This window comes from Macrosteles quadrilineatus, unplaced genomic scaffold (assembly GCF_028750875.1).
Source record: "Macrosteles quadrilineatus isolate MER2022 unplaced genomic scaffold, UCM_ALF_1.0 Scaffold_2__2_contigs__length_208266976, whole genome shotgun sequence".
Classification (NCBI taxonomy): domain Eukaryota; kingdom Metazoa; phylum Arthropoda; class Insecta; order Hemiptera; family Cicadellidae; genus Macrosteles; species Macrosteles quadrilineatus.
Window position 1 is genome coordinate 14,111,541 of NW_026542595.1, and position 26,759 is coordinate 14,138,299.

The following is a 26,759-nucleotide window of genomic DNA, read 5'->3' on the forward strand; positions in this document are numbered from 1 at the left end:
TAGTGACTGTAGGAAAAATATAATGTGTAACACGAGTGAAAAAGGCCTTTGCTGCACTCGAGATCATTCCACACTCGCCTGCGGCTCGTGCGTAATCATTGCTCTCGTGTGCAGCAAAGTGCCACTTTCACCACTAGTTACACAAATAACTATTTCAGCATTTTGCCTAAAAATCACCTGAAATCGAGAGAATCCTCAAGACACTTAGATTTCAAGTAAATGGATTCATCAAAAGTATTTGTCGATTGTTTTCATTCGGTTGTAGTTCGTTGTGAATTTTTATCGACTGATCCAGCGATCCGCTATTTGTATGCTTAAAATCTCACAAGATGACCTATGCTCAGATCTATATATGAACCCCAAAGTATCCATGAACTTTTGAGAAAACTACAAGTCACATCCCCATAAACCATATACTTAAAATGTTCGTCATGACGAGAAACCTTGCACAAAACTATCCATTATTTCATAAATTGCCCTATAAGGTCGTAATTGCTTTCCAAAGGGAACTTTCCATATACCTAATGTTAACAATATCTCAGCTGTACTTATTTGTATGTTATTCTTTCAGTTTATACCTTATTAAGATCAGGTGTGATTATTTTTGTATTACTGTATTCTGTTTTGTTTATTTCAACTTAACTTAACGAACAAATATTTTTATTAATCTATATATTAATTTGAAACTGTTTTTCTTTGTCACAGCTATTTTGAGTGAACGGCTGGGCGTAGAAACTCGGTAGAGGTGTCTAAAGAAAGGTCTTGGTCTGTAGATGAGCCATCAAAAGAGAAACATGGTGAATTCCCTTGGGGCTCTGCTCCAGTGGCCTTTGAATTCCCATCCCATGTTATTCTTATGGAGCAAAACGGGGTTTTTGTCACAGCTAATTTGAGAGAACGGCTGGGCGTAGAAACTTGGTAGGGGTCTCTAAAGAAAGGTCTTGGTTTGTAGATGAGCTATCAAAAGAGGAACGAGGTAAATTCCCTTGGGGCTCTGCCCCAGAAGCCTTTAAAGTTGCCTCTTCAGATTTGTTTATATTACGACCATATACATAATTCTACCCTAATTTTTAATGAAACAGCTGTCAATATTTTAAATTGTGATTTATTGAATTTGTCAAAATGAAGTACAGTATTTGCAATGGGGTTTTCTGATTTTAAAATGGATTTTCTTCTACATCGTGTCATGTTTTGCAATATAATGTTCTATTACCAAATCAGTGGAAAATCCTAATATCACAGTAGGTAACTTTTAAAATTATTTCTTTTGGAGTTAACTTATATCTATTGTATGGGTTGGTTTCTGCCTTTTTTACCACTTCTTGGAGATTGTACGTAGGTGATATTCGTTGGCATATTGCATCTGTAGACGAAACTTGGGTTGGTGTAATTATTACAATGAAAAAGAGCGAGAAATCCTGGACAATTTGATATAGGCTAAAAATAAAACTGAATTAACACTGTTCTACATTTCTTGAGCAATCATTGAAATAACCGATTTGCAAACAATGGAAACAGAAAAAGTCATAGAACACAACCAAGTAGAAGAAATTGAAATAATGTTTTTTTTTTCATTTATAATCGTTATCATAGACAACCTAATGCGGCTATGAGAGGGAACAATTTGTAGAAAACACTAAAAAAACAAGATCAGCATTTTCAAAAAAGATAAGATATTTACAAAAGATTTTGATTATATCTAACTGTTGTGTAGATTGTGAGATTTCCATGATCTTTGAGTCGCCTGTAATGCTTCGCAATTGCTCGAATTTGAGCAACAGGTACACTAGTACTTATGAAGTCAAACGGGTTGAATCAAGTGGGTAAAATTTAGTTAGGCTAAATTTATATCGAAAACCCATTCTTTTACACATGAAATTATTTTTTTATAAAATTACATCCACCTTTCATGCTTCTTTCAAAGTGTTCCATATAATGATGTTTATAGTCAGTCTAAACACTAACAACACTAAAATAACTCAATGTCTTAATGCAGCTGTTTCTTTAAATTAGCAAAGCATAAAAAGGTGGATGTAATTTTATTAAAAAAGGAAATGAGAGTATAAAACGGACATGAAAATTTAGCGCATCTGCGTGGTACTTGTCAGACAAAAATCTATAAAAGTTCCTATACTTGTATGTTTAAATAACATTTTTATGGAATATGTATATTTGTTTGTTGTTTACACTTGTAAATAATGATTTCCAAAATGATATGGGTAATTTTATTTTAAATTATAGGAGCAAATCATAATACCAAACGCCTTTTTAAAGATATAACAACATGGAGGGGTAACTCATATTAGATCGAAATTACTTAAGTTATAGTAAAAATGTTTACTCTTCACTAACCGATTGTTCTTCCAAATCAGGTTGGTATCTTGATAATGATCCAAAATATTTTTCGTAAATACAAACAATGTATGTAATGTTAATTACTTCAATTCTAATAATCTTTCTACTACTTTACCTTACCTCTATACTCTAGATAGGTATATAGAACAGTTTTTCGGCGATTCCCAAATTTTGAAGTTTGGGATTTAGTGAGTTTTGATTCTGTACCCCTAATATCAGGATAGTATTATTAATACTCATATTTAAAGTAACATTGCGGAAAACGTTTTTATCCATAAAAAAAAACAAAAACTTAAGCCACTCTTTTATATTTCATTATTAGCAATCAACCATCGTATCGTCCAAAAGGTTACCTAATATAAACAATTCTAAATGAAGTGCCTTAACTTTTATGTAATACTTTAAATACACAGAAAGAAACTTGAAAAATACGGGGACTCTTTGACTTTATTGAATTCAAGTTGTTCCGTCGAGGGCTTTTGAAATTCAGACAAGTAGTTGAGCTACGAATACTTTACGCTAAGCCATCTTCAATTATTTTTTATTTAATTTTTGAGCAGTATATACTCAACGCATTTTTAACAGAATCATATATTTCAATTGTCGAAAGAAATATTAGCAATACAATTTTAAATATTACATTTTTATTACTAGGGCCTCAATGTTCATCCTTGACACAGACATTATGTCTCGAAATAAGCTCCTAAAAAACCTGCTCTACAAGTTAGTTTTATTTCAGTTTTTCGTATTCCAGAGAAAATATATGCATTTTAATAACCAACAAGATGTGCATTTTCTTTAAATTTTCCTTTTTTCCTTTTATTCTGGAAAAAAAGAATAATTTTATCAATAAAGATTACTTTTTGGTGATGACAAAGTGTGTTTTAAAAGATTGTTTCTAGTTAGCTTTAAAATAACCGAGATATCAATCATATTATTGCGTTACAGTTTAGTAGTAGTCCTTAACATTTATTTTTTTTATTAAAATACAATTAACTGTACAGTCAAATCTAATAGTGTAAACACAATTTCTTTTTTACTGAATTGCCACAAATAGTTTGCAAGTGACGGCGATGGAGAAAATCCTTTTATTTCTAGATTTATAGATTGTTCCGGGACGATATGGACATACCAGTGACAGGTGAATAACGTGTAATCCAGCAAGCTCCAGTGCACACCATCGAACCAGTGTAACACAATATACTGATGACATTTTGGATATCGTCGTTTCTATTTAAAATGTTAAATGATTTTTCTATGCATTAGTAAGATACTGCTTTTAAAAATATTTGTCACACGGTTTGGTAAAATGTTTAGACCTACCTCTTTATTATTGGTTTAGTGAAGGAAATCAAAATATTTAAATTAGATTAGTAGTTTCTTTTGAACTTGAAAAATATCTAACATCCAAAGCTTTATTTATTTCATCAAATTTGGAATCGATGCAATGAGTTGTTAAAGCAGCCATCCATTAGATAGAGGTTCAACTTATCTGGTTTCAGTGTTTTTACTATTGCACCAGGAGAAACACAAAATTAATAGTCTAGTTGAGTAGCTATAAACAATTGGAATATATAAACGCCCTTGTCCATAATCTCTACGTGACCGGTGCGATTTATTGTCAATGATGTCAGTGTTGCAGAGGGCAATATCTTGAGTTATAGAAGGCCATAAAGCCAGACTGTATATTGCAGTACTCTGACTGCCCCGGACTGTACGTTTATTGCGCTGACATTGTAAAGGAAGTTTAACCTGGATGGATGCAGACGACATGATATGGTAATAATTTGTGTTCACAAACCAATAAACTTTATTGGCCTCTTATAGAGAGAATCGAACATATCAAGCGGATAATATAACATCATATACGTTTTACTGCCGGATAAACATTGTAAACCCTGTCATCGAAAGACACAAATATGGATTACTGTAAATAACTAAAGAGATTGGTGTATATTTAAAGAAACTCAGGTTTGAATTGGCCAAACTTATATCTTGTTTCCTTAGAGGTAACAGTAGAACAAGGTCGCATATCAAGTTATTTTTTAATTGTGCAAAAAATGCATTTTTTAGAGATAAAAACCACGTTTTCCGCTGCCATTTTAAAACGGCTCGACGGATATGGGGTAATTTACGAGTAACATTATATCGAGATTTCATACCAAACTTCATAATATTTGGACTAAAAACGCATAGTTTATTGCTTCATTACCATGTTTTATATTAATATAATTATTGATTAATATAGACAATTAATTATTATCTTAAATTCTAAGAGCCTACCAATGGTACGTTGTTAGTGATTGCTATTTTCTGCATCTAAATAAAAAAAAAATACCAACCATAAAAAGAACTTTATAGAACAAACCAAGGTTCAAGGAAAATTCCCTGTTTGTCTGCCGGACTATTAGTGGATCAATGTTTGTACCTACTTAATACACGTTTGATAAAACAATATGCAGTAATAATAAAACAATTTCTATTTTGTACATTACTAACCAACTTAAATAGACACCATCATTAATTTGTTAAGCAACTGTTGTAAAGGCTATCCCAGCTGGAGTTCTATTTGTGGATTAAATTCCGAGTTACTTGATTATTCTCAGGATTTGGGATGAGTAAAGCACTCCTCCCTCCTAACACAAGTTACACTTTATTTAACCCTAAAGAGAAATAGAGATTCAGTGTTATTTAGCAAATGTAACATTTGTAAAACCTCAAATCTCATTTATGTTAAAACCATTCAACTTGTTACAACACATTGTGTTTACTAACATGTTCATTAGACCGAATCAACGTACTATTACAATATAATTTGCTACAATAATGTGAATAAATGGCATACGTTCCTTCATAGATTTACCTACTGTAAATTAGTCCAATAAAGTAATTGGAGTTTTATTAAAAGTTGGACATAAAGCACCGGGCGGGAATAAATTTAAGGATTGCAATAAATTAACGTGCACCTTAAAAGCTTAAACAATTAAAAATTTGAAAATTTGATTTATCTATGCATACGCATACATACATGTTGATCATGCAAGTGACTGTGTGCAAATGATATGCAGCAATAATAAAAGTAGTTGTTGACATAAATTTTGTGAACCTCGCGTCTAAAGCTCCAAAGTGGTTTTTAAAGTGGCAGAGGGAATTACAGCAAGTGGCAGGGCCATAAACTTATCGAAGCCACAATGGGCATTAAATCTGTCACCAGAATGGGTAGTACATCTCCAGTCGCACTGTCTGAAATCGATTCTTTAATTACCTTTGTTAGCGAACACAGTATCGGTCACAGAAACACTATACCATTCTTTTTCCATAAACATTTAGGATATTAAACACGTAATCAATAGATAGTTCAACACAGCAAAGTACGCTGTACAGTATTACAATCCAACAATCTCTGAAATGTTTTACTGTGGATTAACCTGTGACGAGGAGGATTTAGTTGTGTCAAGGAAGACACAAACATAATCCACATCTGTTGCTCGTACCTGCGTGCCTTTTACAACGGCACTACAGCTTGGATAAAAGCAACGAAAACAAAGTGTATTTCTTACAGATAGAAATTAATGTATAATTTTTATTTTTATTTCTATATTTGTACCTGATTTTTAGTCGTGACAGAGGTGTATTTAACACTTCTTGTTTGGCGCATTTTAATAAGATATGTTCATGTGATAACTTGAGATAGTAGTGTGTCTAGCGATTTTACATTCGAGCTCAAGAAGAACAGTAAACCGAAGCAAGTTACCTTATGAGGTCTAAATTTAAACATTCGAGATTTACCAAAGTTAAGGTACTTCAATCCTTAAAGTTCGGACGTATCCATCTAACTAATTAAATTATAAAATGATTCGTGGGAATAGGAATATTTTCGTTATTGGTAATACAAATAAAGCTACTAAAGATTTAAAATGTACCTTTCTGTATAAATCCCATGAAATACTGGATATAAACTATGCTTACAAATAATATTATAATTTTAATTAAACTAAACATACTGTACAGTATTTAAATATTTACGCGTCTATAAAAAAATAACAAATTTGAATTAAACTACACACTTTAAGGAATGAGTGAACGTTAGGTAAATGAATATCCTAATAGATAATATCCTATAGGTAGATGAATGTTTAACCTAAACTAAAAGTTGATCAATCCACGTATACTAGTTTATTCGACTAGTTTCCAGATCTTGGGATATAATTTTCGTTTTACCAATCGGTTCACAACGAGCCATTCGTGATAACTCTTTGTGGTATACTAAAGGCTCAGTATCACTGGAAGTTAATTAAAAATAATTATATTTCTCTGGAGTACTATCAAAATAAGATATTTTTTCAAACCCTAATGCATGATGCACATTTACACACAGTACAGAAATTATTTTCTAACGTTAAGAATCTCTAACAGCTGTTCAGTACGCATATTATGAAAACAGTAATTTGATCAAACAGTTGAGCTATAATCTAACCACCACAGTGGTTGAGAGTTTAGTTAGTTACTCTGATTCATATGAACGCGGTCGGCTCGCAGCTCGCAGCAGTCTAAATCCCCGCTCTAATCAGGCAGCTCAGAAATCTAATCAACAAGTGAAACTCCAACCTGGATAATCTTGACGGCCTTTAGCAGTGTGTATCATGAGGTGGGCAGAAGTCGGGTCTCCTCTGAATAGATGTGGTGACAGTAAAGGGGGTTTAACCATCTATATATGTATATATGTATATTATGCATATATTTGTGAATTGAATACAAATAGATTAGCTTTAGCGTTCATTAACCGTAGTTTGTTAAATATCTAATTATTTAGAATTATTTGATTAAAATATACATATTTTAGCATGTAAGTTGGAGATAGTTACTGGGACTTTTGTGTTGTATCCGTGCTAGTTCTTAATGGGCATTTTATTGTTAACTTAATGCCAGAAAGATACCCTAATCCTTCCTTATAAGAGATTAAAAAGTGTAAATTAATAGACTGGTAAAGAAACGTGATTAATTCAACTGGTTGATTTCGTCGCTTCAACTAATAAACCAGTTGGTGTTTGTTACTTTTACACTTTTAGGATTAAGGTTCCTACTTTCCATGATGTACTAAAAGACCTTACTACCATAAAAAAAACTGGCTTTAAAAAAAGAATTGTAATCATAAATTCATTCACCACTCATACCAACTATTTACACTTGCAATCGTATAATCATTAATGTGTTTGTTTTTATACAGACTGTCCCAAAAGTCCCGGACCAGATTAATATTTTCTAAACGACAACAGATAAATCAATAAGATTTGGTACATCAACACCACACCTAAAAATCTACTTTTTTAAGGAAATATCAATTTTCCGTCACATCATGGGGATGTCCCGCAAGGAGTCGGAAGGAAATCTTAAATAGAAGCATAGGTTGACATGTACATCAAATTAAAGGTCTTTACTAGCAAAATATAATGCCACAAATTTGAACTCAAACGGACAATCGAGTCAAGAATAACAGTGGTTCAAAGATTCTTTAATTTTCATTGCTATTATACGCTTACTCCTCGGGGGGCACAGCCCTAGGAATCAGAAGAAAATTGTTGACATTAGCATAGGTTGATATGCACATCAAATTAAAAGTCTTCACTAGTATATTACAATGCCGTAAATTCAAGCTCAAAAGAACACCTGAAAAAAAAAAATGGCAGTCGTTCAAAGATTTAAAATGGTGGATTCAAGAAATCTTTGAACAGCCGCCATTTTGCACAGGATTAACCTTTTGAAGTGCGGTTGGCAGCATTGTATTCTACTAAAAAAGACCTTTCATTTTATGTGCATATTGACCTATGCTCCTATTTAAGATTTCCTTCTGACTCCTTGTGGGACGTCCCCATGATATGACAGAAAATTGATAGTTCCTTAAAAAAAATTGATTTTTAGGTGTGGTGTTGATGTGCAAAATCTTATTGATTTATCTGTTGTCGTTTAGAAAATATTAAACCGGTCCGGGACTTTTGGGACAGTCTGTATAAATTAACTCATATTGTTGATACGTTTGTAGATTTCTTATCATTGCTAATGTGCCCGAGGCTGCAATAATTTTAACAGTGGGAACAAATTACAGGACGTAACCAAAGTGTTGCATGTAATAATATAAGATTACTTACTGAATTCATACATATCTTAATATTACATTAGGTGAGAATACATAGAGTATTAGGTAGTAGTTCATATAAGTTCTTGTACCAGAAGGATTCCTAAAATACATTGAAATAGGATAATGTGGAGACTGGGGACCACTAGCGATGTTCTAGACAGAACAATCAAGATGTGACTCTCAACTCGTTGCTGACAACTCAATTTTCCAGTTTAGTTCGTCTTAACTTTAAAGGAAAACTGATTGTTCTCTAATAAGCTTTATGTGACATGAAAAATACAAATGCAAATGGTAATTGTATTTCCTAGTAATTCTAATAATTCTGGTTCAAAGTCTAATCGATACGTTGAGAGAATCAAAACTGCTAATTGAGACGTAATTATTTATAAACAAAATACGAAAATATAATTTATTATTGAAAGGTAACCATTAATGGAAAAAATAAAATATTTTGGGCTGACAAAACAAAATCTTATTTCTGCACACTGTGAACATTGTCTAAAATTATATAATTAACAAACAAAATTTTCTAGACGGACAGATTAATGTATGTGGTATAGTCACCTATGATAATAATCAGGTTAGTTTTGTAAAACGTAAGTAGGCTATAAAAAAGTTATACGAAAGACCACCATAGAGATTGAGAGGAGTTTTCAAACCTCACTCATAATATTAGTTCCAAGCTGTAGCCTGTCTGGACGCTATCACTGACACTGATGAATAATCAATGCAGGTAGTAGTGAATAATGAACCTTTTAACCAACTCGTTCATTTAACCAATCATATAGTTGCAGTAGTAGATCACGCTCGCATCACCTCCTCCCCCCCATGGGTATAAACAGGGAGAAATAATCATTCACTCTAAACATGCATTTTTAAACATGGCTATAATTAAAATTTTAATTCTACTACCTTAGTATATCTCATACAATCACAAGATATATTATCTACAAAGCAACTAAATGGGCGATACGAATAAATGGTAAAAAAATGACATTACATTAACTTACCTAATAGTATCCCTAAATGGTTTTAGAGTTTTATCCCAACTTTAGCACATTCAAGCTAACGTCAGGACAGAAATAGTTTGGTGTCAGAGTTCTGAAAACATCTGTTTTGACATTCTATTGTGTAAATTATCACTTTCAAAGTTCCATTTATTTTCCAGCCCCTATCTCGTCAGTTTGGTGACAAACTTATGTTGCCAAACTTTATATTGAAAGCCACGCTCACAGTTTGACTACTCCGGTGGAAAACTTTGGACTTTGATTCCTACATAACAGCCCTTAGGAAAAGTTTTTTTATAATAGAAATAATATAATTAAAGAGAAATAATGGTTAGAAAAATCGATGTGGCAACACTAATTGTTGCAATTTTATGTGCGTAATTTTGGGCCGAATTTAAACTTGTTCCCAATGTTTTAATGTGTATCTTCAACGCATGATCATCCTATGTATTACAATTTGTTTTATCTACATCAGTAAACCTAAGCTATGATGATTACGAATGACTTAGATTTTCACTTATCGTCCCTTACCCTACAATCATTGATTAACTAATACAATACAACTTTTAGTGCATAAACTTATTTTTATACATGGAAAAAAGTTAAGGCCCCATAAATTAAATAATTAACCGTAGCAACTGTTCATGGTTTAGCCCTTAATCTTATACCAATATTAATATGAAACATAGTGTAGTAGATATCTGTTAAAACAGAACTGGGTTGTTTGAGAACTAAAATGTGCAAACTAAAACAGGATATATTGTTTTATGTCTGAGGTTTTGGGAATTTTTTATTCGACTGCAAAGAAATTGTTTGTGTGAAATTTACTCATTAGCAATTGAATATGTGTAGTGCATATTTAGTTTTATAGTTTATCAGGGAACCAAGTTATTTTCAATTCTTTTGTTTACAGAATGTGTTATCTTCATCAGATATTTGCATTGGAGGCAGAGGGGTTTAGTAAGCACTAAGAATATGATTCTCCATTCTATAATTAACACTGTCCTCTTAAATTTCACCGACTCATGCTTCTTCTCGATGTGAAATTAATTGAAACCCAATTTCTCTGTATATCGAAATAGTTTAACTTAACGTTGTATATAATTGGGTATGTATAATGTAATTGTTGCAAATTCCTTACCATTGCTGAAGGCTATTGTTAGCAAGGAATGAAATAGTTTAACAGTAACTGTTATTAGCTAAGGGGTCGTTCAAATTTTGTAATTACAATAAAGTAATTTAATGCTATTTGATTTTTGACACCGGTAGCATATTTTATTACTGCATAGTCATGATAATTGTAACAAGAGTTTGTGCCCAGGGGTGTGTGTCCATGTAGGGTTGTTGCATCATCCGAGTTTTGTTTCATTTACTGTGTCATCTCTCCCCAAGCGTCCGGCGTTATTTCCCACAGGGGCTGTCCCGTGTCCGACATAATAGATTTAATCATATGACTTCCCAGTGAACAGGGAATCTTTCGTAAAAGCTACAAAACCATTGTTATACTTATCGCGTTCCACACAATCGCGAATGTTTGGTTTGCAATTGCATAGCTTCTTTCAGCAGTTTTTATCATAAATACAAACCAAGTTATTATAATGTTGTCATGTAACTACAAAGCAGACTTAAAATTAATAGTAATTAGTTTTTAAGTTTTTTAATTCATTGGTTTTTTGGAGAAAACTAGCTTACTGTACTAAGCTTTGCTCCACTTTAACGTTTTAAACTTAACAACATTAACAACATTAATAGCAATATAAGTTTATTGCAAACTTATGTTTAGTATTAGTACTATATTTAACTGTAATAAAAAATTTAAATACCCCCGCCGCAGCAAATCTGCAGACTTAGCGAATTTCCATTTGCCTGATTGGATTTAAACTAAAATGTCTCCTTAAAAATATCACATTTATTCCCTATTTAAACAGAATTAGTTTAATGAGTACTTAGGTTTGCTGCAACAGGGAGGGTAAAAAAGTTTTTTATGTATAATATTAAAAGGTACTGTGGTTTAGTAAGAAATTAATGTATTTTCCAACTTTTATCAAAATATGCTCATAAACAAGCAAACTACAACAGTTGACTTATTGTCCATAAGAATAACATGGGAATTTTAAAATTACAATTTTTTTGAATTTTCTCCGTAACAATTAGGCGCATAATATTGCTTCAATATACTAAATTATTTGTTTTTTTTTAAGCTCTACAAAATGGTTTAAAAAGAAATTGTGAAATTTTGTGTTTTTAGGGTCAAAAAAGGGAAAAACCTATTTTTACCCCATAAAACCCCCCATAAACCCCCGTTCCAATAGTCCGATCATGCTGGTTCGCGAACTCATTCAAGTTTATCCCGCCTTACACCTTCAAACCAAATTTTATCAAAATCGGACAAAAATTACTCAAGTTATCGTGCGGATGGACACATATATATATAATATATATATATATCTATATATAGATATATAAAAATTTGAACGAATGGTGTTTTTGGCCTCTGGTGACATCAAAATGAAAAAGCAAAACGGTCCCGGGCTTAGGTCTTACCATGAGACCTACGGTAATAGCTACTTCCCTATAGGGAAATTCGCTAAAAGGGTAAAATCTTTAGAGTTTTGATAAATTCACCATAAACCTGGTTGTATATAACAACAATGGCTGTGTTGAAGATGGGGAAAGAAAAGTGTAAAACTTATAGCAGCAGAAGCAAAATGAAGTTTTAAAGCAAACAGACAAACTAATTACCAACTCTATTGTTTTACTTCATAGAACGTCGCTGATCGCTCGGCAAACGTTAACTCGGAAAAATTAATTTACCAACCCCCTCTTTACTTGGTAAGAAAACAAAAAACTGCCTTCTACAGTACAAGACACATCGTATAACACAACATTTGATTTGATGATTTAAGCATAAGACTAGTGTACTTTCTTTCTGTTTGTCTGTTTGATTGTAGATTACTTCCCTTCTTAGTAAACAAATGTTGAATTTATTTTTTAAATCACATATGCAGGAAATCTTTAACTTTTCAAAGTTTTGATTATTTGTGATATTGCTGTATATTATATGTTAGAGCTAAAATATCTTAAATTGTTTACTAGCTTATACTTTATTTTTTATTTATTTCAAATCAATCCAAACAACTATAACATCTAACCTAACATTTAACCTAGTTTCAATACAAAAGAGTTTTTTTCATAACAAGTAATGTATTACAATAATTTAAGGAACAATAAGCTGTGTTTCTATCCGTCAAGACAGTAAATCTAGTTTTGGGGAAGGCAAGGGGAAGTGAGATAAGACGAGGCGACAGTGTAGGAGTCATAAATGATGAGGAGGATCCCTACTGGGCAGCTAAACAGTTTGCTTGCTGTGTCTTGGCTAAGTGAATTATACCAAGTCCTTTCCTCTTTCTAAAGAAACTGAACTGAAATCCTTTAAAATGTCTATAACTTAATATAATGTCTATAACTTAAGTTTTCCTTGGAAAAACTTATCGATGTAGGTAGAAGAGACTTATAACCTATAACTCACATTATACTTTGTTTAAAGCAATTTTGGGTTTGACTGTTTGGGTTTAAAACTTAATCTAACGGGTTAACAATGAAAACTGTTGTATAATGTTACACTGGAACTCCGGATCCGGAAAATTTCCGTAAGAGTTTAATTGCCTTATTAAATTAGAACTATCAACGCTAGCGCAGGCGGCTGCTCGGTGCGGCACTCGCACCGGCATACGGGACAAAAATACTGTGACACACTATCGTTTATCGCTCCGTACATTGGACTAATCTTTTCTTTGATCTTTCGCCAAAAAACCGCCTTAAGATCGCTCGTCTCCCTGCTCGGCCTGATGTCTGGTTCACCGTCTGGATGAGTGTACGGCCATCTGTCACACTATCGAACAATATGCTTCCTTCTACCTCCCTTCTCTCTTCTCCCTGCTCGGTTCCGAGTCTTGATCGAGGAAAAGATCAATAGTGTGTCACCATCTTAAATAGAGAGCAAGACCTACCTCTGTGCTTTCTTTGCTTGAGAAAATCTGCTATTGACACAACGCGGGAAAACTGTGTAACTTCCTTAAAAATCCAGGCTGAAAAAATTTTGAGGAACACGGAAAGAAAATTAAGCCCAGTTTCAGTCGGAGACAAAGTGATGTCTAGCCTAGAAATACACACAACCTGACGTGGACAATCCGTGCTTAAGTCTGAATTCAGAGTTTGAGTGTAACATACGAGGTTCTTTAATAAAATGTTTTATCTGAAAGAAACCACGTTAACTTTCTTATGCACACTATGGAAATCGCGCATGGATTAATTAATTTAACGAAACTGTGTGTAAGTTTTAATTTAGCTTAAAACAATAACTCAAGCCAGGTACACAATCCAGGATAATAGTTGAACAATAAATTACCAAACTTCATTAGGAATATATTGTAAGCAAACCAATTAGATTTATAACTAGAGGAAAACAATAAAAAATAATCCTGTATAAAACCAGTATATTATTGAAATATAGTGGTTTCTGGTTCAAATAAAAACATACGAGTAATAATGTATTTTATAAAATACAAAATGAATCCTAACTATCATTGGAATGTTATTTTTTCAATTCTACGTCTCAGATAAACAACTCTGAATTACAGGAGTTCCAGAGCAGTGGCGAAATGAAGTTTTAAAGCAAACAGACAAAACTAATTACCAACTGTATTGTTTTCCTTCACGAGACGTTCGATCGCTCGGCAAACGTCATCTTGATAATTAATTTCTTATTCTTTCATTTTACGAGAAATTAAACCTTCCAGCCTCAAATGTAATTGGCGTTAGCTCAAGACCTTAGTGAATAGAACTTTATAAGTGTTTGTAATTTAGCATAACAGTTACACACTGATAAATTCTTACAAAATCCGGGTATGATTTACTTACTATTCATCATTGGAGTGTTATCAATGATGTTAATCGTCAAATAAAACAACGTGTTTGTTTTGAATTGTTCAATAAAAGTACATTACAGACCATGATAAAAGAATATCATAATTATGTGCAAGTTTTGACTCAACGAATGCAATACCGATGCAATGAGGCACTAAGAGCAAAGTAGCACAGCTTCATGTTTATATCTTCAGCATTACAACGACAAATGCGTTGTTTCATTTACTGCCATCCCTCCCCTTGTGACCAAGAATGTCTCCCTCGGAGAAATCTCTCCCACGTACTGCATAGCGAGAATAACAATTATATTACGAGTTTAATTACTTCAAAATATAGTTCAACAAAATCTTTATGTTTACCACGATAAATTTCAGCTTAACTATATCTTATAACTATAACTATATTATAATTATAACTATAACTATTATAACTATATCTTAACTATTGTAAGTAATAAAAATATATTATACTGTTTAAAATATTTGTTTTTGTATTGAAATATTATATAGCCTATTGTTTTGCTGAATGGCCAAATAAATCATCGAATCATTGAAATGCAATGTATCACCCACTGAGGTTGGTAAAAAAAACATTTAAAAATGTCTTTAGATTCTTTTACATGTGTACGTGTATGTATACAGAGCCCCCTGTAAGTAAGTACAAAAACATCAGAAATAGATTTATTAGGTCGAAATAAAACCTAAATCAAGTACAAAGTTTTTTTCCAAAAAATGCTTCGTTAATCATATATCTTCCATTTCATTTTTTTGTTTTACATTTTATATCTGAATTTAAAGTATTATCGCATCTAATGTTATAAATTACAAAATAAAAATAAATGCCGGATATCTCTTTAACGAAGCATTTATGGAAAACATGTTCTTAATTTTTGTTTTATTTTGACCCATTCGACATATTCCTGAATTACCCTTCTTACTTACGGGTTACCTTGTATATATGCATAATATGTATGAAAATATATGCAAATTGTCTAGTAAAATATTTTGAACTACCACGCTGTATTATCATATGAAAAGTATGTTTGCGTAGTTGCATTACGACGTGTGCTACTAATAACGTGTGTGGTTGGGTTAAATTATGTTCTCAGTAACATAAGAATGTAAAGATTTAATAGTTCGAGAACGTCCGACAAGCGAAAAGACTTAAACATGTTGTATCAAACCATTGTGAGTTTTTTTTTTATTTGGCTACTATAAATAGATATACCGTAAATAGTTTATGGAATCCAGTTGTGTGATACCTGTATTGTAGACTGGTAGACTGGAGAGAAAGTCGCGAGGGGCTGTGAGCAGGAGATAGTCGTAAGGGATGTGCTGGCGAGGGCCGAGTAGTGGGGGGAGAGGGCTGACCTGGGGACGACACTGCTTCATCCTGGAACACGATAAAACCATCGTAATAAGGCCAAGGATCGTGTATCTATAGACTGGTAGACTGGAGAGAAAGGCGCGAGGGGCTGTGAGCAGGAGATAGTCGTAAGGGATGAGCTGGCGAGGGCCGAGTAGTGGGGGGAGAGGGCTGACCTGGGGACGACACTGCTTCATCCTGGAACACGATAAAACCATCATAATAAGGCCAAGGATCGTGTATAATATACAGACTGGAAGACTAGAGAGAAAAGTGCGAGGGGCTGTGAGCAGGAGATAGTCGTAAGGGATGAGCTGGCGAGGGCCGAGTAGTGGGGGGAGAGGGCTGACCTGGGGACGACACTGCTTCATCCTGGAACACGATAAAACAGTCATAATAAGGCCAAGGATCGTGTATAATATACAGACTGGAAGACTAGAGAGAAAAGTGCGAGGGGCTGTGAGCAGGAGATAGTCGTAAGGGATGAGCTGGCGAGGGCCGAGTAGTGGGGGGAGAGGGCTGACCTGGGGACGACACTGCTTCATCCTGGAACACGATAAAACCATCGTAATAAGGCCAAGGATCGAGTATCTATAGACTGGTCAGCAGGAGGCTGAAACCAAGCATGATAAAATCGCATGTAAATAGTAAATTTACGTAAATTAATTCCTCCAAAATTACACTCAGAATATCCTTGAACTTTCTAAGTTTTTTTAGCGAATTTCCCTATAGGGAAGTAGCTATTACCGTAGGAGGCATGGTAAGACCTAGACCCGGGACCGATTTACTTTTTCATTTTGATGTCCCCAGAGGCCAAAAACACCATTCGTTCAAATTTTTATATATGTATATATATATAGACTTATATATATATATATATATATATATATATATATATATATATATATACGTCCGTGAACGCGATAACTTGAATAATTTTTGTCCGATTTTGATGAAATTTGGTTTAAAGGTGTAAAGCAGGATAAACTTGAATGAGTTCGCGAACCAGCACGATCGGACCATGGGAACGGGGCTTTACGGGGGGTTTTATGGGGTAAAAATTGGTTTTTCTCACTTTTGACCCTCAAAACACAAAATATCCCGATTTCTCTTTAGACCTTTTTAAAGAGCTTAAAAAAACAAATAATTTAGTATATAAAAGTATATTTGTTTGATTATTAGTAACGGAGAAAATTAAAAAAATTTTAAATTTAAAATTCCCATGTTATTCTTATGGAGAAATTGTCAAATGTTGTAGTTTGCTTGTTTATGGATATATTTTGATAAAACTTGGCAAATTTATTTATTTTGTACTAAGCTATCAATATTTTACTCAAAAACACACTTTATTAGTTTCCTTGTAGCAGCAAACCTAGGTACTCGTTAATCCTAATGTTATTAAAATATATTTAACTGAAAATCAATTCAGACAAATGGAAATTCACTTAGTCGGCAGGTTTGCTGCGGCGGGGGTATTTTTTATATTTAGCTATTCTTAAAGGGAGTGCATTTTGGAAACAAAGAGACACGTGTTCAATTTAAATCCACATAGGCAAAGACCCTGCCAATAGCTAAGAAAATGCACCCAGCATGTGAGGATGTTAGTAAGTGAGTCCTGATTATTGTGGAAGGGGTAGCATCGGCAGCTGACTGCAGATGGCACCACATGTCTCGGGTATTCACCCTTCTCAACTCTCAACTCGATAATTTGCATGCATTTACTGAGTTGTCTTGGTATAATTTAAATAAATCAATCCGTTTTCTCCTTTAAATCGTTTGGAAGAAAATGCTTTAAGTTCAAGGTTCATACAGGATTTTTTAGCTACTAATATTTTGTGAAGGCTTCCATATATTAAAAATAAGTTTTTTAAAACCTTTTCTAAAAAAAAAATTAAAAAAACTATGTATAATAAAGCGTAAAGCATGTGTAATAATATGCAATAGACTATAAAATACATCTTGTGACCTTGCTTGAGGAAAATATTAGTTGGATGTCAATAAATTAATTACTATGCATTCACTGTTGTTTTATGCATTATACTACCATTTTTGAAGATCAAAACAATGGGTTGGTATATGAAATCTTTAAAAGAAAAAACAGGAAAAATCTGCGGTTGTTGGCTGTTTATCCGCAGGACCTTCGTACGAGTAACGTCAGGAAACTTCGGGGCACTAAGAGGCATAGGGAACTTTGGTGTTTAAAACTATTTTTCTAGAAAATTATTCTTGTATATACATTTTATAATACTAAAAATATTTGAACTTGTTACTCTACAATCATTGCCTATTTTGTCGTTTAAGATTATTTAGAACAAATCAAGTGAAACCTGTATAATTGCCTACATCCATTTTTCGGCTCAGCCAAACTACCGTTCTTCTCATTACAGGTTGAGGGATTCTATTTTCCTTTGCACAGCAAGTAACCTCAGCACATTAGCTAAATACCAGCGATCAAAGGCAGGATCTCTTCAATAACATCGTCGTTTTATGCATTATACACGCTCTATCTAATGTTTACAAGCCACTAGGTATCGTCATAATCTCAATCCTATGTTACTTCGTGGTCCAGATAAAAAGTTTAAACATACGAAGTGTATCGGGTTTCTTTGAAAGTATGGGACATTAGACTTAACGAATAAAACAAATGTTTTTGAAGTTTGACTTTAAAATCAGATACTGCCTGTTCACGAGAGATGAAAAGGATAATATTAACAGTCAAGCTTTAGGGGAACATTTTGGAATAACACTCGCGCGAACAATTTCATATTTGTCAAAATTAAAATCTATTATAGAATTTGCTAGATTCCATTATTAGTACTAGATTTGCTTGAACTACTTTCATTCGTTAGTAAGTTAAGTACCTGGGGACTGAGACATGGCCCGGTGTAGTTTATTTCCATTTTAAAAGCAATATATAAAACTTACGTTTTATGTACAACTATTTTTAATTTGTATTATTTACGTTTCAGTGGAATTTCAATTTATTACGATGGGAATTTTAACCTGGCAATTTACAACACATTTATTTGTTTTACAGTCGATGGTAAAAATCACTCGTTTATAATATCATTAATAGCCTATAGGCTACTTACAAAAACATTATTTTAAGAGTTTGTTGAAATTAAAATAGGTGATTGATAATTTTAATCGGGCCTATTTTCACCTATAACGAGTAATCTTCAGTGTCATTTTTGTTTAGTAACAACTGATATTTTCCCTTTTTACTGTAGGCCTACTTTGTAGTTTAGTTGGGTACTGTGGATAGCTTGTTATAAACAAATGTTACAAGTCTTTTATTTACTCGTTCCTTGTTATTTTGTTCAAAAAACATGGTTACTTGGCAACCCATAAGTCCAATGTTAAAAACTTTTGACTTTCAATTTTATTTTTTACGTAATTAGATTTTTGTTGGCAGTTTTAACTGCAGTAAACACAATTTTAGGCTAGAAATAAATAATTACATTATTTGAATGAAATCGTCGAAGAGATCTTCGTGGAACCATACATTCAAAAAACATTGCTTGTATAAGATATATTTTTTGTTGGCAGGGTAAAGTTGATATTTACAATTGATTGATATTTATTTAGGCAACAATTTATATATAATATTTATATGATATTTATTTAGGGTTACAATTTCAAATATTTACCCCGAAGTTGCTTATAACTTATAATTTGTTATTCCTATACACAATAATTTAGATATATATCAGTATTTTTGGAAATCTATCATGCAAATAGAATCGGTATAATTGAGCAAATAGAGAGTTAGTATAATTTATCGATGTATTTAACCATTCTTAAACCATATATAAAGCTAATTGGAGAATTTACAGTCAATATGTCCCCACTACTTTATATTAGTAAAATTCTTTTGATTTTAAGAAAATGCTGCAAGTTTAATAGCACGACTCGCCAGAACACGTAAGTCTTATAAAGTTGATTCAACATCGAATACAACAGAGTTACAAATAACCCAAAACAGCTATTGCCGTGCAATCAGTGTATTTAATCGCTCACTCTCGGTGAGAAAACGAGTGTTTGTCTACGTGACCTCCTTGAAACACCCTTTGTAGCACACAGATAGAGTCAATGCAATATAGCAGCCTCCACCAGGTCTGTGTCAACCGAGACGGGTGTTATGTGTTCCTTCTCTGCAAACTAAACACAACAGGCCCCACTACGAAATATCCCTGCCACAGCAAACTTGCAGACTATACGAATTTTCAATTATTCGGATTTACATAAAAATATTTCCAGAAACATGTAAGATTTATTCTTTATTTGATTAAAATTGGATTAATCCAATACTTAGGCGCTGCTGCAAAGAATCCTACAAAGAGTTTTTGATAAAAAAGTAATAGGTCAGTTTGAAGTAAATAAATTTGTTTAACATATCCTACAACAGTTAACTTAATCTTCATAAGAAAACATAAGGGTTTTAAGTGTACATTACGCGTACAACAACGCTTCAATATAGTAAGTTTGTTTATTTTAAAGCCTAACACGGTAATGAAATGAAAATTGGACATTTTTTTTATTTGAAAAACCGATTTGTAAAACATTAAAAACCCCATAACACCCAGCTGCAATTACTAGATCTTGCTGGTTGGTGAATTGTGAAAGTTTACATATAAATCCACCATTGCTCAAGTTATCCTGCTTACGGAAAAATACATATATAAACCTTTTATCATTATTATTAGTCTTTTAACTACTGTTACACACAAAACTTCTTTATACTCAACAAATCTTGATGTATTATGGAATCACATAAAATACTACACTTTGTTAGTTTCTAGTTACCACTATTTACCAGACATATGTTCGACAATATGAACTCACTATGAAAGTTTTCCTTATTTCAATGTCCGCAAGACATTATAAGATCCTACCGAGGTAGAATAAAGTCTTTGTAAGATGACATCTGTTGTGAACGAATCACAACACTAGAATGGATATGAAGTAATTGCATTACTAAACTGACAAGGTTCCCAGATTGGTTCAAACACCTGTCAAGCTCCTACCTCAGGCGACAGGCGACGTGCCCTCGCGCACTACAAACCCTCTCTCTCACACACTAACTTGTTTACTTTCACCTCGTTATACGGGTATAAAACCAATGATAAAACATCGGTTAGTATTATCCATACTGGCACTCGAACAGATTATTTTTTTAAACTATTTTAACTTTAAGAGTTGAGGACATATTTTGAGTTTCAATCGTGTACTAGAATAATTTAGAAGATAAAAACCATCTGATGAATAAGCTAAAATAGGGATATAACAGCTCATTAAAGGACAACATTTACATTAGTTCATGTTGATTTATTGATATTAATAACATTCTATGCAATTTTTCTATGCATTTATTGAAAGAACATTCAACGTATAGTTATTCTTAAAAAATCTACTATTTCTAAGCTGCTGCCTTTGTCATTTATGAATAGGCTTTGTTATCTACTCTGATTTATTTATGGTTTATTGCAATGGTCAAATAATTATGTATTTGAAGTGATCCAAGATTTAACTACACAGTACAGATTTTGTCCAACAGTGTTATTTTTACGATAATTATTAATGAAGTGTTGTTATTATTGACGGTAATATAGAGAGGGTTCTCAAGCTGACTTATTAATAACTTATTCAAGCGTGAAGATTAATATGAATGTCCTTAGTATAAAAATACAATAGGAAAAAATCGGTAAAACTAGTGAATTGCCCTAATATTTTATACTGCTCTGATATAATTAATTAGAGTAACTTTTCAAAAGTTTGAAATTACTTTCGACATTTGTTACGATTCAAACAAATTAGAAAACTACACGCAATTTCTATATAGTTAAAAAGTTAAACTTACAATAAGTGTAAAAAACTATAGTACTGAAAATAAATTTTAAAGCTTCTATAAAGCATTTTAAGAAATATTGATTTTGCATAGGTGAATCCAATATTACATTATGGACTGAGTAAGTAAATGTCGATGGATTGGTGTCCCACCGATAAAGCATTGTGGATTTGGCGTATAGACTCCGCGCCTCCTTTGGCTCACAGTAACTTATACCTTTCGAAAGAAATATGAATAGAAGCGTTCTCTCCCACGTATAGTCGAACAAAGTCGTTCACTCAAACATAATATAAAAATAGACTATACATTAATTTAAAAAATGTTGCGTTGCAAGTTTTACTTTAATTATAAACATTATGCAATTATGTTTTTTCTAACAAATATTATTTATTAAATACGTTGATTTGAATTGTCCAAGTCTTTTACAATAAAATATTGAAAATTGTTTTACTGTATTACTTTTTAGGTACAGTAGCAGTAACGCGTCAATGAAATTGTTTTATCGTCTTTAAGTGTTTAAAACAAAGGATTTTAAAATAATACGTTCCTAGGTATTATTTAATATAATAATACTCATTTAAAAAAACGGTACTGGCATTTTAAAATGGGGATTATATTAGAGAGTCATCATATTGTTTTTACGGCTAGTTGTATGGTAAAAATTAGGAGTGGTTTACTTTGACTCCGACAACTTGTATTCACACGTATTACAAATGTTTAACTATGTCGTTAAAAATTATAGGATATGATTTGTTAAATAGAAAGACGAAGAAATGCCCGATGTCTTAAAGTTATCAAAAATTGACATCCACCACAAGCCATTTGCTGCTGAGTTACCTATAATTTTGACTTTTTCGTTATGTCTTAGAATGTTGAAATCAATTTTACTGTACAATTTGAAAATTTGCGTATTTAATAATTGCATAATTTGTTTTACATTTTTAGCTTTTTAGGACTAGTCCCTACATGCCCCTAGTTTATTTTTAAACAACAAACGTGTGAAAAATCAAGCAGGTTTTCAGATTGCACCACTTGAACAATTGATAGCTAATTTTATTTTTGCAACGGAGTGAAATCATATTGTTATTGAGATGAAATTGAAGGAGGTTTTAACAGGTGTCGGTTGGGGACAGTAGGGATCGAAGCAGCTTTCAAGGGCCCGTTGGCGGATGAGGGGTGGAAGGGGTGTGAAGTGGTGAGACGTAAGATAAAGACGATCTACAGCAGCCGATATAGCTCACATCATTTACTATAGACTCTAACAGCAATAGATGAAGAGGATACAGTTCAAACTAGAAATCACTGACGTATCAAGTAAACTTATGAAATGTCTGAGGGACAAAGCGTTTATAGCTGTGTGATTTCACAAATTTCGATCCATCTGGCACGTCAAAAAGTGTGGTCGAGAGCTTTATATATCAGAGCGTGTTATGGTGTTATTTATAAAAGCGACGTTAAAGTGAATTTGGGTAAGCGATTCTATTAAATTGTTTACATAGCTCATATGTATATGGCAAAAAAATATATCTTGACAATTTTATAGAAGAATAAAAATATAATTCCATTAAAGAAGGTTGACGCCTACTAAATGCGTAAAGTAAAAGTTCATCACAAACATATTGCAGGGTAACAGACATCACGTAGCTGCGGTTCACGCTGGGGAATGTGCAAATTGCCGACGGTGAAATATGAGCAGGGACATCACCGCCGGGGCCGGGCCCGTCCTCTAAACTTATACACATTCATAAAACCTCAGTTTCTCCTATTAAAACCCTTTTATCTACTAGAATATTAGCTTGCTCGTAATTATTATAAAGCATATCATAACTAACAACGAATACACTAATAAGAAAACATTTAGGTAAACAACGCTCAACAAATTTAAATAGAGGGTTATATGACTCCAGTGTTCCTTGAAAATAAAAGGAAAAAACTATGTATTGTTTTAAAAATATCAATGTTGAATTTTTTATGTTTAAACTCACATCTCCAGGAGGAAGATCAGCTTTTTCCATGTTTGACCAAATATTCTTATGTGCTTCTAGTAAATACCTACGATCTTTTGTTAAATTTAAATATATACTATTTTTGTTGTTGTTGATGTCATTTTGATATGCTTAATACTATGTTATTAGCTGTATCTTGTACATGCTGTATCTACGTATATCTATAAAAGAGGAAGTTTGTATGTATGTACCCTATGGACTCCGAAACCGCTTAACAGATTGCAATGAAACTTTCAGGCATTATTAAGCATTATTTAAGGATAGTTTGTGTGAAGTTTGGTGCAGTTCCGTCAAAAGCGCTCTGTCCCAGAGGGCTTTAAGGGGTCCAATGTCAGACTTTTGGAACTACAATGTTTAAAAATAAATATAATTTTAAAGCAGATGTTTACTTTCACCAACTGTTTTGTAAACTGATTCTGTAAATATTTTTGCTTTGGAGGACTTGCCCGTTTAATTTTTTTCTTGAAATTTACCTTGAAAATGTTTAACACTAATATGTACCTAATAAACTAACTGTTTAGCCCAAACTAACTAACGCAGTTATTTTTGTTTACACGTAAAATTAAATTATGACAATAAAAATTATCTGTAACAGCTGTTTTTGCTAACTACCACTACAAAAAGGTGTTGCCGATAACATGGGAACTTTCAAGGGCTGTAGGGCATAAACCAGATTTTTCCCAGCCTTGGGACCAACTCCAATCGGTTTCTCGTGGCCAAATACCCCATAATTAAAAAGAAATCCTCGGAATAAAATAAAAGTTTGCCCGTACACGCGCTTGTTTTAGAAAATAGGATAAAGACAATCATTGGAAAACAACTTTTCACTAACACTTGTGTATACCTAGTAAAGTAGGCCGCGCGTGCAATGTAACATCAGTGTTCTTCCATCCCAATTGCTTCCTCCCTCTCGCCACCCTACATATTTCTCTCTCTCTCTCACCCCCACAGCCTATGGGTGTAAAATTCCACAGCATTAGCTAAATACCAGCGATCAAAGCCAACCCACTTCCACGGCATAATATAATATCCCCGGTTTGTGCATTACACACATCATCTAACGTTTACGAACCACTGGATATCATCTACTCTTTTCCATTTTTGAACCCCAACAATACGATTTATGTTGTTTACTCTTGCTTTGATATAACTTATAGCTTTCCCGGACATTGTTTCGCTACCTACATTTATCATGGGAATAAAACTCAATCATAAGTGTATATTATAAACTGATAATGAAGTTTCAGTACATAACGAAGTATAGGCTTGGAAACATACGCTCCCTGTGTAATCGTCTTCCTGAGTAACACATACTTCCTATTGTGCAGATTCCTCAGGGGTTCATACAAAAATGGACGCATAACTCTCAGATCTTCACTTTATGTATGTGAAACTAGTAAACTTAAGATATATACAACTTATAACAATTATTTATCAACAAAAGAATACAGAAATACTAGTTGTTTGTACCGAAAATCACTAGATCTGACAGGCAGTGACTTACTTGTTTGGACAAGGTAGTACTTTAAGTCTGAATTCTCCGTGTAAAATGGAAGAGACAGGCAATTCATATATTAGTAGTGTCCAGGTCGACATGCGGCCTACTAGAGTAACTGCTGGCATTGAGTATAGAGTGGATTATATCCATCAGCTTGTAAACACGTAGAAGAGATATCAGTCAATATTTCCCAGAATGTTGTGGGTTTTTGGGTCCCAACAAAGATTCTATTTTAAAAATTTTAGCGAATTTCCCTATAGGGAAGTAGCTATTACCGTAGGTGGCACGGTAAGACCTAGACCGGGGACCGATTTACTTTTTCATTTTGATGTCCCCAGAGGCCAAAAACACCATTCGTTCAAATTTTTATATATGTATATATATATATATATAGATATATATATATATATATATATATATATATATACGTCCGTGAACGCGATAACTTGAGTAATTTTTGTCCGATTTTGATGAAATTTGGTTTAAAGGTGTAAAGCGGGATAAACTTGAATGAGTTCGCGAACCAGCACGATCGGACCATGGGAACGGGGCTTTACGGGGGGTTTTATGGGGTAAAAATTGGTTTTTATCACTTTTGACCCTCAAAACACAAAATTTCCCGATTTCTCTTTAGACCTTTTTAAAGAGCTTAAAAAAACAAATAATTTAGTATATAAAAGTATTTTTGTTCGATTATTAGTAACGGAGAAAATTTAAAAAATTGTAAATTTAAAATTCCCATGTTATTCTTATGGAGAATATTGTCAAATGTTGTAGTTTGCTTGTTTATGGATATATTTTGATCAAACTTGGCAAATTTATTTATTTTGTACTAAGCTATCAATATTTTACTCAAAAACACACTTTATTAGTTTCCTTGTAGCAGCAAACCTAGGTACTCGTTAAACCTAATGTTATTAAAATATATTTAACTGAAAATAAATTCAGACAAATGGAAATTCGCTTAGTCGGCAGGTTTGCTGCGGCGGGGGTATTTAAAATAGGATTGCAGTTTCAGTAACATAATGTTGTCAATACTGCCTGAAGCTTCTGTTGATATAAATACCTAATGTGTATTATATTTTGTGAAAGAACTAGTCGAATGCCTGCCACAAGACTAAACTAGGTCCCTCGAAATTTGACAAATCTATTTAATGGAAGTCGTTCTAAAAATCACCTATGTTCTTAAGAAAGAATTTGGTGAGTTTGTTTTATACTTTGATATTCGTAGATCCTTGATTCTATTCTCTAACACAACATACGTTTCAAAAATAAACCTTTAGGGTATTTTAAATTGTAAACCTAAGAAAATAGAAACTAGTACAAATTATACATTCTTGATCACTTACCTCCCTATATATTTCTGGTTAAGAACTGCTTACTAGATATTGTATGCTGGCATATTACGTAAAACCATTAATATTTAGCTAAATAGTTCTTAATTTAAAATTCCTCATCCAATAGCGTTGCAGTAAATACACGTTGATATTCATAAAAAGTATAAATTTAAAAGAGGAAACGACATTTTAAGCCATCAATAAATCGTTGTGTAAAAAATACTTGCTTGTGATAGGAGTTCGGGGTAATTTGAGAAAAGTGAATTGAATGTCAAAACATG

At 32.9% G+C, this 26,759-nt stretch overlaps 1 protein-coding gene across 1 annotated transcript in view; it reads right to left on the reverse strand.

The window, feature by feature from the left end:
- Window positions 1–16,355, reverse strand: part of LOC128983951 (uncharacterized) — a 412,009-nt gene extending 395,654 nt beyond the window's left edge. The window contains exons 1-2 of the mRNA XM_054403229.1: window positions 15,870–16,355; window positions 15,686–15,816 (exon numbers count right to left, since the gene is read on the reverse strand). Coding sequence (XP_054259204.1) covers window positions 15,686–15,816; window positions 15,870–16,355 — 617 coding nt within the window. The remainder of the gene's footprint in view (window positions 1–15,685; window positions 15,817–15,869) is intronic.
- Window positions 16,356–26,759: the final 10,404 nt, after the last annotated feature.